Source organism: Hyla sarda, chromosome 2, assembly GCF_029499605.1.
Source record: "Hyla sarda isolate aHylSar1 chromosome 2, aHylSar1.hap1, whole genome shotgun sequence".
NCBI lineage: Eukaryota > Metazoa > Chordata > Amphibia > Anura > Hylidae > Hyla > Hyla sarda.
Window position 1 is genome coordinate 391,562,596 of NC_079190.1, and position 11,253 is coordinate 391,573,848.

The 11,253-nt window shown below is 41.9% G+C and overlaps 1 protein-coding gene across 1 annotated transcript; it reads right to left on the reverse strand.

The window, feature by feature from the left end:
- Positions 1-234: 234 nt before the first annotated feature.
- Positions 235-8,863, reverse strand: FZD9 (frizzled class receptor 9). The gene has a single exon (XM_056558645.1). The coding sequence runs from the start codon at positions 8,125-8,127 to the stop codon at positions 6,370-6,372; it is 1,758 nt and encodes a 585-aa protein (XP_056414620.1). The 5' UTR covers positions 8,128-8,863; the 3' UTR covers positions 235-6,369.
- Between the last annotated feature and the right edge of the window lie 2,390 nt (positions 8,864-11,253).

Below are 11,253 nucleotides of genomic sequence, written 5' to 3' on the forward strand. Positions count from 1 at the left end.
CTCTAACATAAGGTCTAAGGAAGGGAAATGAAAAACTCTGATGTAAACACAGCCTAATAAATATAATAATAACAAGATTAATAATGTAAAAAACCAAACAAACGAAACAAAAAACTGAAAAAAAACAACTATCCATGCAGTCTATGGTTCACGACATCTAAAGAAGTTGTGGAATTTTGGTCAAATCATTCAAACATATTGACGAAATAGGACACAAAAAACTGAATTTACCACACAAAAGTTTATTAAACCATAAAGTCAAAACTCTGAAAGTTCCAGAATAAATTACATCATTAAATTACCATTTATAATATTACTTTTATACTCAACACATTAGAAAACCAGTACCATTTTATAATGCATTTCCAAAAATATATATATATATATTTATAAAATTTTATATATAGATTTGTATATGAGAGCTGCATTACATGACCCCTTTCCCTGATAGACAATGGGAGAGAAACATACTTATTAACCATTGCCCTGCTCCCTGGCACCTACAATGTAAACTATAATCCTCTTGTGCTTTTCAGTGGCCCTATCTTAACACATAGTGGAGGCATTTGTGGGATGAACCCTATATTTGTGAAAATGCAGACAATTGTATTCTACAGAATTATATAAGGGGTGCGCTGTCCGGTTGCTCTTGAAGTTGGAGTTGATATATTCTAAAATAAAATCTCTGTTCTAGCTTTGCATTTATAAATTATCTCAATGTCTAAGACAGTACTATGGTACTATGTTCAGATAGCCTGGATGTATCGTCCCATCAGCTTCTATTTTGTTATTATGTACATGTCAATTTTTGATCCTTTTGCCAGGACCTAAAATATAGGCCAGGGCCTAAAATATAGACTAAAATATAATACAGCTGGTGCTTTTCGAGCAGGACAAGTGGTGGTATACAAAACAGCAATATGATGTCTACCGGTCAATATTCCTACTCCTGGTCATATACAAGAACAGCAAAAATCTGCCTAAAACCTATATTTTCTTTCTTCTATTTTCTTTTGTGCATGCTTCCACAAACCACAAAGTCAAGGAAACTAATAATTCTTAACACCACAGACTTATAAACTTGTTCACGCCATAGCTAGTACGTTATCACACCAACAACACGACCTGCTGCGTACCCTTTCTGAACATTTTACACTCTCTTTGTTGCTAAATATATTAACTGAAAGTTATGCATACATTTTTTCACTGTTCAAGTGTAGTACCATATCCAATCTATAGATGTCACTGTTGTTGCCCAGATATACACAGAAGATGCTTTTTCACTTTGGCATGACCTAAAGAAAATCTTTCCTTTTGCTAAAATGGATATTTTAGCAATGTCTCAGACATGTTAAAGACAAATAATGTATATTATGTTGTGAAAGACTTTCAAAGGGGTTTGCTGTGACAAAAAACATTAGTGGCCTACCCCTAGGAAGACGCCAGGGGTGCTGAGGCACCTGCTGGAGTGCTGCCGCCCCTTCATTATTTATCCAAGCACATCAGCTTGTCCATACATGCGGCTATGCCTAAATAAACCATGAAGGGGCTGCCGTTATTCCAGGAAGTGCTGCAGCCACTGTGTTCTGATAACCATCAATGTCTCAGTCCCATAAAGCCCCCTAAAGCGATGTTCCCCAATCAGTGTGCCTCCAGCTGTTGCAAAGCTACAACTCCCAGCATGCCAGGACCGCTGTTGGCTGTTCGAGCATGCTGGGAGTTGTAGTTTTTAAATAGCTGGAGGCACACTAGTTTGGAAAAACTGCCCTAAAGTCTTTCCTCTAGTAAAGATTAACCAAATTGTCCACATATTTGTCCCCTACAGGCTGTGCACAATACTACACCGCTCTAATGATAATGGCCTAACAATAAATACTCCATTAATGCAACTTTTCTAGTGAAATAAACATTAAAACTCATATTACTCCAGGAAATATACATACATACTTATATGCATAGTTTTCATAGTTTTATAATACTTCCCATTAAGATTATAACAAAAATAATCTACTTTAACAATAATACACAAAATTAAAAAAAAAAAGTTTGGGTGAAAAGCCAAATTTAAAGCCAGACTTATAAAAATCTGTGCATTGGAAAAGTTTACCAGTTGCCCATAGCAACCAATCAGATTGCTTATTTCATTTTTAAAGGGGCCTCTGAAAAAATTCAAGAAGCAATCAGATTGGTTGCTATGGACAACTGGGCGACTTTTCCTCTGAACAAGTTTTGATAAATCTCCCCCCTTTGATTCTTTGGAACCAAAGGAAAGATTTATCAAAACCTGTTCAGAGGAAAACTTGACCAGTTGCCCACAGCAACCAATCAGATCGCTTATTTTTTTTTTTCAGAGGCCTTTTCAAAAATGAAAGGAGCAATCTGATTGGTTGCTATGGGCAACTGGTCAACTTTTCCTCTAAACAGGTTTTGATAAATCTCCCCCATTCATAAGTAAATATATTGGACAGTGGTAATGCACTTTGCCATGCCCCATACCTAGCACCATTTGGTAGTAAAGCATTTCTTTCATGTATATAAAGCAACATAACCAGAATGTGTTGTTTGTGTTTTGTGCACATCTATAATGAATTTGTTGTGTAACCATTAGGCAAGACATTGTAACACCTCTCTGACTATGAGTAATATGCAGTCCCATGTAAAATTACAGACAGCACTTTGTGATATCACAAAATTACAAACGCAGCTCTCTCACCATGACAAATTCAGCTTTGCTCCATTTGTAACTATGAACATGGAATGGTAGGCAGCATTTCTACCATTATACTAAGGAGTAGATTTACTAATGCCATATGTATTGAGGTTGCTTCCCTGTTGCACCAATTGTGACTGATTTATCAAAGGTCTGAGTTGGAGAGTGCCATATTACCCAGCTGGTGTGCTGGGGACTATGGCAAATACTACTATGTAAAGGGAAACTGACAGCAGCATCACCCACACTAACCTGCTTGTACTGCCTAACAGTGCTGGTGATGCTGATCACAAGGGTACTTTCAATTTGCTCTACATCGCGGCGTTCCTGATATATACCTAAGCAGCGAGTCTCTTTGGTGCACTGGTGGTGTTCCCTAGCCCCTTGGTGCACTGCTGTGCCCACTTGGCTGGTACCTGATCAATGCCCCTTAATAAATATTCATAACTTTCTCGAGGAGCATGCAGCCACTAAGTGCTGTGAGATCTTGCATATGCACAGTGTCCAGCATAGCTGGCCCGTAGCATCGCTGCGTATGTGCCGCTTATATACCCTTAAAGCCACGGGCAGAGCGACTTTAGGAGCGTGGCCATACACTGCTTATTTTGTTAACGATGGCCACGCTTCTGAAGCCGATTCGCTCTCCGCTTTCGGGTCTAGTGTAGAACCTGCCCCTGGAAAAAATGTATGAATATTTGTTAAGGGGTAGTTTACCAGGATCTGGCCTAAATGCCCAAAGAGACTAATTTACATATTTGTATTTATAGGTGTTTCTCTAGTGGTGCAGCGTAGAGCAAAACAGAAAAGACCCTTGTGACAGAGTAACCCACACTATTAGGCAGTGGTAGTAGCTTCTTTGTGTGGGTGACACTGCTGTCAGTTTCTCTTAAGGATAAGTTTCCACTTGGTTGTTTTTCTGGCAGTTTTTGGATATCTGTCACTGCAGTTTTTGAGCTAAAGCCAGAAGTGTATTCAAAAGGAATAGGACCTATAAAGGAAGGACTTATACTTTGCCTCCCTTATGGATCCGCTTCTGACTTTGGCTCAAAAACTGCAGTGGCAGATATCCAAAAACTGCCAGAAAAAAACCCAAGTGGAAACTTAGCTTTAAGGGTACATTCACAAGTACAGGGTCTGCTGCATATTTTGTGCAGCTGATTTTGCTACCCATTAACTTCAATAGGTTGCAAAATCAGCTGCACAAAATATACAGCAAAAATAATCAAATCCTGTACATGTTAATATACCCTTAAAGTTTAATGGAATACCCCAATGTATTTATGCCACAGTTAGTAAATCTTCTCTATTATTTTCTAAAAAAAAAAAAAAAAAGAATTAAAATAAACTTTATAACAACTCAAACCTTGACATTTTTGTTTCCTTGCAAACCATCTAAAGAACTTCACTTCAATCACTGCACACCACAGAAATAATTCACTTATCTGCCAGTCATTTCTCACTTTGCACTTTAGAGACTTGAATACAATAAACAATAATAATAGGCTATAGTGGGCACTTGTATGTAAAAGAAACAAGTATTCATAATGGACTATAAAAATGCATATGTCTGACAGGTTTCATAGCTTTGTACTGTTTCTCCTGCAGTGTCCTGTAGAATTGTATGTGTATTTCTTTATTCCTGTTGCCACTGGGCATTCTTTGCTAGAAAATGAAGGGTATATGACTATAAAATTGTGACTTATAATTTGTTGTAATAAACAACTAATATTTTTCTTAAGGTTGAGTTGACATGATGGGGTTTTGCCACATTTTTACTGTGTTTTTTTGAAACTCCTTTTCTCCAAATCACAAAAAAGTTTGTTTTGCAATTTTGCAATTTACAGTAAAAACACATCCAGTCATTTGTGGCAAAAACTTACAAATAATGCAATGTTTGAACTCAGCCTAAAGGCTCCTACATGCAATGTTACTTTCTGGCTTAAACTTTTTGACTTCTGGTGTTTAAAATGAATGAAAAAAAAACTATTTTAATGGCATATTTTGTGGTGTTTTTTTCCTGGCATTTATAGTCCATGGGGACAATGTCAGAAAAGACACCATACCTAAAGCATCCTGGGTTTAAAGAAAAAATATGCCAGTCACCCAAAAAAATCCACAAAATAGGCAAAAAAATATACTGTTAAAACATAAAAAGATTGTTTGAGATTATTTAAAAAATGCTTTTTTTTCTCCAAAAACAGCACAACACTGGTTGCTTCTCATATTACAATTCCAAATGTCCAGGAAAAGGAGGCTGAGCTGCAATACCAGACACAGCCCATGGACAGGAGTGGCACTGTTTTGGAAGAAAAGCACACCTTTTTTGTAATGTCAGACAATCCTTTCAATTCAATAAATAAATACGTCTGTCCAAAATGTGAACCAGGAGGCAACAGAAACATCCCATATGTATATTCCATGCCGCACTTTCATGTACACAATATTCTTTCACAAAAGGGATATCTTCTATGTAAATGTTGACATTTTGTAATACCCTTCAGGGTCGCTTTGCTAAAGAAAATATTTATCCAGCATATAAAAGTCTTTTGGGCATCTGTCCAACAAAAATGTTTTTTTTTTAGGCAGGACTTCAGTTTATAGTATTTTTAATACTCTTTGGAACATAAATACTAATAATATAATATACAAAGGGTATATAAATAGACTGGGGCAAGTGCATTCAACCTCAGAATAGAATATTTCTACTGTTCACTGAGTGAAGTCAGTGACAGGTCTATAATAGTTCAGGGACTAGTCACAACTCTTGGAAAATGGAAGTTATCAATAGCTGGCACGTATGCCGGGGTTCTGGTGAGTATGAAATGCTGTTATAGCCAATTGTATGAACTGTTATGTGGAATATGTCAGTAAACATTTCCTATAAGGCTAAACTGTACTATACACTTCACTGATGGATTTTACCACCCAGAAAAGCAAAGGGCCAACCACAGTATTGCACTTCTAATTCATATTAGTAACAATTCCCTTATATTTGAGAACTTTTAGAAAGGCTGCACAACTCTTAAGTAAATTTGTGCTTACGGTTGAGACACAAATCTGGTAAACTAGGGCCCTGTACAGACTGCTCTGAACACCATTGTGGGTTATTCACAATAAGACCTGAATGTTAGTCAATGGTCACCTTAGAACAGAGGCTGTGCAGACTAACAAAGTAGCAATGAATTGCACTATGCCTGCAACCAACAATACTACACAGCATGACATTAACAGCGCTGGATCCTGCGGCCCCTGGAGACGATGAGATAGATTGGATAAGTCATATAGGCACCATTCTGTGTAATTTCTGCTTCTGTACTTGCAGGGAGGAGGCTGTCAAAACAGCTGCTAAAAGGCTCAGTGTTCACATAAAGCAGCCAAAAGAGGTCTTCGAAACAGAGCACCTCTGTAATGTCTCTATGGCTGGAGTATGAATAATTCCCCTACATGTGTCACCAACAAAATATATTACAATTTTTTTTTTTTTTTAGGAAAGGTGTCCTCACCCAATTCAGTTATTTGTGGCCCCCCCATAGACTCTTATATCAAGAGCTTACCAGTCACCTGCAATTTTTCTACCCATGGTAAGCAGTTAAACATGTTCCTGAAGATGTATAGAAATATTTTTCATATTAGAACAACCCCGTGTTTAATCTTGAGGTTCACACATGTGTCGGGCTGTCCATGAAGAGGTCTGTTTTGGCAACCTGAAGAGTTAGTGGTGGGGGCTTGTAAGGGCAGCTCCCTAAACTACAAGCAATGCCCCCTCCAGTTTGAGGCTTCCCTCGAGTCCTGGTTCCCACCACCCCAAGCCGACGTTGGCACAAGATGCCTTGCCAGGCCTGTAAAGTCTTTGAGCTCCATACCCAGACACCACTTGTTATACCCACAGCTAGTGACATGAATATCTTAAGCATGAAGACTGCTACACTGGGTATGGACCCAGGTAAAGTACAGTCTGGCCTGCCACTTCCAGAAGCTGTCCTGCAGGGCTCTTCCCTTGCCCGGGCTTCCCAGTGAGCCAAATTAAGACGTTCATAAAAACAACATACAATGATGCAGGTGGCTGGGACTGTGTAAAGGATGGAGAAGACTCCTATCTTAACCATCAGTTTCTCCAGTTTCTCTGTGTTGGTTCCCCCAGTTTTCATGACACGTCTGATGTGGAAGAGTGCAACAAAGCCTGTTAACAGAAACGATGTGCCTGTCACCAAATAGCATGAAAGAGGCACAAGAACAAATCCTGTTAGGGCACTGGGATCTGAGCCGCCAACATAGCATAGTCCAGTTAGCTCATCTCCACCGACTTTCCGCATTGTGAGTATAATGATGGTTTTTACAGCTGGAATACCCCAAGCAGCCAGGTGAAAGTAACTACCATGGGATTCAATGGCCTCGTGACCCCACTTTTTACTTGCTGCTAGAAACCAAGTGAGAGTTAAAACCACCCACCACAATGAGCTGGCCATGCCAAAATAATATAATATAAGGAAGACAAGTGTGCACCCGCTGCTTTCCAGACCCTCTCTGATCAGGTAGGGGGCGCCACCTTCACGGTCACATGCAATGCTAGGGGCCCCAGCAGCAGCACGGATGAGAAATGCGGTAGAGTAGACATTGTAACACATACTGAGGAAGATAATAGGCCTCTCAGGGTACTGGAAGCGCTGAGGATGTAATAGAAATGTCAGTACAGTAAAAGCAGTTGAAATAAAGCAAAGACCAGACCATGCTGCCATCCACACCAGGGCAAAGTCCTTGTCACCTGAAGACCAGTAGACATCCACACCAGGGGTGCATCTTGGGGCACACACTCCACTCCTCTCCACATATAGAAATTTGTCAGGATTGGCGCAGCGACTAGGGATACCTATCCCAGCTCCAGATGGACGAGAAGGTCGTGGAGCTACAGGAAGTATTCCATGGCCATTGGTTTGAGGGTCACCATTAGTAGCATTCTCCGGGGCCTCCATGCACAGTGCATTTGGGTCATTTTTACTAGGCAGGCGGTCACAGTCCAAAGATTCTGGCCATCCAAAATTAAAGCGCTCCATTATGGGGGCACACTTCTGGCGTGCAATTTCACACATAGGCTTACAGGCAGGAATGGAAGTGGACACCTGCTCAGTGCACATGGGAGCATAAAGGGAACAGAGAAAAAAGCGAAGGTGGATGTGACACCCATACTCCACAAGCGGGGCAAACTCCAAAAGCTTCACCGTAGCCTCAGCCTGAGACTCATGTCCGACATAGTTGGGCATTCTAGTCATGTTGTAGCCAATGCCCTGACACATGGGGATTTGAATGGGTTCACATTTAGCCTCTCTTCCCCTTTCCACATCATATAAGCCCATTTCCAAGGTGAGAACCGTCAGCAGCATCTGCCACAGACAAGGAAGGGTTAAGAGCCAGCGGGACATCCTCAGGGCCAGCCACACTCGTGCACAGGGTACAGGACAACAACTGTGAGGACAAGAGGAGGGGTGCAGCGGATATAGACACACGACTTTAGATCCAGCTGTCTGTTATAAGCAGGGCACAATGAATTCCAATAGAATGGCTCGTGGGATCAGCTTTCTTGCCTTACAGCTGGGTCACACAGGACACAAATTAGCCCTTTCTGCTACAGTCTTTCCAGGCGTGATGGTAAATGCTCGCAGCGCAGAAGGTAATCATTTGGGAATGCTGAGGAATCACATCAGGATCCAGTCTGGGACTCACGTTACAATCCACAGGAACACAGCATGCTCTCAACAGCAACACATGGCACTTCTGTCTTGTCCTTTAGTGTGCCCACAGTCTTTAGCTGGCAGTACTACCTGCTGCTCTTTCCTCTGCTGTAGTTAGGATGTCTATTCCAGGAGCTGGAGGTCTTTGCTGAGATATTTAGCACAAGTGCAGCTTTTCGTCTCCCTTTGCTGCCAACGTGAAATGTTGGGAAACAAAGCCAGGCTGGAGAAAACTGGTGACAGCTACCGGCAGCAGCATTCAGACACTGGGTATGGGAGCCAATACATAGAAGGCACCAATGTCACCACACAGCCTTAATGCACAGAGGGCACACAGGGTTAAGGACAGAGAGGTTTTGCAGACAGCGCCCGCCCAGCCTGCATGCAGGGGAGGGTGTCCCAGCTGTTGCTGGGAGCTGTGGCTACTGCTGACACTAACCATGCTATGCACTTCTCAGTCGAGAAATCACAAGTGGGGTGTGGAAAGCTCCAAAATCACACCCACATCTGTCAAAGGGGCATGGCCTGGTTAAAGAAACAGCGCCCTCATTAAACAAAGTGAATGGCAATTTGCAAAATTGCTAGAATAATATTTTCCGAGTCATGTCACCCCCTGTTGGCAGCTGTAACAAAGCCTGGCTTTCTGCTGCTTCAGCGAGCGATATATATATATATACATATATATATATGTGTGTATATAAATATATATACATATACATGCACACTCACAGACACACATCCTTCTCTATATATAATATAAATATCTGTACGGAGGAGGGGGCTTGGGGGGGGATTAAACACAAACCTTGTTGATTCGTTCGAAAAAGCAGAAGGGAAAATCTTGGGTTACATTTAGAAACCGCACGGAATAAGAAGCTCAGTGTTTCTCTCTCTTTCTGAACAAGTCATGTTTTGTGCTCCACTGGAACCTCTGCGTAGCATTTATTTTATTAAACATCTGATTTTTTTGGGGCCTTTTGGCAAGACAAGCATCTGATACAAAGACACATACACACGCGTCTCTTTCAGGATCACAGTCGCGCTTTTGTACAACACTCGCACTTTTCTTCCGTAGGAAACGCTACGGACAGATTGATTATTGCATATACGCAAACCATTATATCCAGAGAAAAGTTTTTTGTTTTTTTTTCAACACACGTTTAGTTACGGTAAATGTATTTCCCAACCTGTTGCAAAACTATAACTCCCAGCATGGCCGGACAGCTGAAGGCTGTGTGGCATGCTGGCGAGTTATAGTTTTGCAACAGCTGGAGGCACGCTGGTTGGAGAACACTGCTGTATATGAGCATTCAGCACGTTGTAAAATATTCGGTCCTAGGTCATGAAATGTGCGGAATGCCCGCATGGAAAAAAAATCTGGCGGGCGCTAGGACCGCTTGGAAATGCACCGTCTCATATACAAGTCTATTCTTTTTGCGGACGCCGGAATCTCTAAACACCTGCCGCAAAAAAATCCGCCACATAAATAGTGCAGCAGAATCCCATTGAAATCAATAAGACTCTTCCGCAGCGGAATGTCCGTGCGGATATTCCGCACAGACATTCCGCCGTGTGAACATACCTTAAAGGGGTACTACCGTGCTGACAACTTATCCTCTATCTAAAGGATAGGGGATAAGTTGCCTGATCGTGCGGGGTCCTGCCGCTGGGGACCCTCGCGATCTCGCATGCAGCACTCCGCTCTCATCAGGTCCCGGAGCAAACATCGCTCCGGGTCTGATGACTGCTGATCACGGGGCCGGAGTAAAATGACGTCACGGCCCCGCCCCCGTGTGACGTCACGCTCCGCCCCCGTGTGACATCACACTCCGCCCCCTCAATGTAAGTATATGGTAGGGGGTGAGACAGCTGTCTCGCCACTGCCATAGACTTGCATTGAGAGGGCAAAGCGTGACGTCACACGGGGGCGGAGCTGTGACATCACGATCACCAGGTCATCAGACCCGGAGCGGATGTTCACTCCGGGCCCTGATGAGAACGGGGTGCTGTGTGCGAGATCACGGGGGTCCCCAGCAGCGGGATCAGGCAACTTATCCCCTATCCTTTAGATAGGGGATAAGTTGTCAGCACGGTAGTACCCCTTTAAGAGGAAACACTGGGGGGGGGGTCACAACTATTGCAACCAATCAGATATTATTTTAAAATTATTGACAGGTAAGAGATTGGTTATCATGTTTATCATTTATTTATTAATTTATTTTTAATTAATGCAAATGTGCATAAAGCACAGTACTGCTTCCCAAGAAGGCTGCAGAGATAGAAGCAAGAACCCTGGATCATCTGTTTGTGTTCTTCACTTCCAGGCAGTGTCTGCTCAAGTGTATTATCTGAGCATGGGTTAGCATCCCTGTCTATTGCTTTACTATACCTCGGTAGGGGCAGTCTGTCCAGGAGAGAGCAGTATAATCCAAGCAAGAGTTGAGCGCTGATCCTGGAGACTTCATGCATCACCAGTCTAATCAGTCAGTATTCACTTTGTTTAGAACAATAATAACACATATAGGGAGGGGGGGGGATTTATCAAGGGTGGTGTAGGTGAGCGATTTTTCAACACCTTTCATTTCTGTACTTGCGCCAAATTTATAAAATGGTCACATGGCATGTGATAAAGATCTAATATGCATTTTTCTGAAATGATGCCTTGTATATTTATTCCTTCTGCGGATTTTTAAACCATTGCGCCAATTTTTTTAATTTTTTTTTAACAACTGTTGCCCATAGCCAGTTTTGTAAGCCAGGTCTGTGTCGGTGTGGATTGGCAACAAATGGAGCGCTTTGCGACAAATTGTGCAATAA

Bases quoted from the DNA above. Each gene is read 5' to 3' on its own strand.
- FZD9 (XM_056558645.1), bottom strand. From the start codon at position 8,127: ATGTCCCGCTGGCTCTTAACCCTTCCTTGTCTGTGGCAGATGCTGCTG.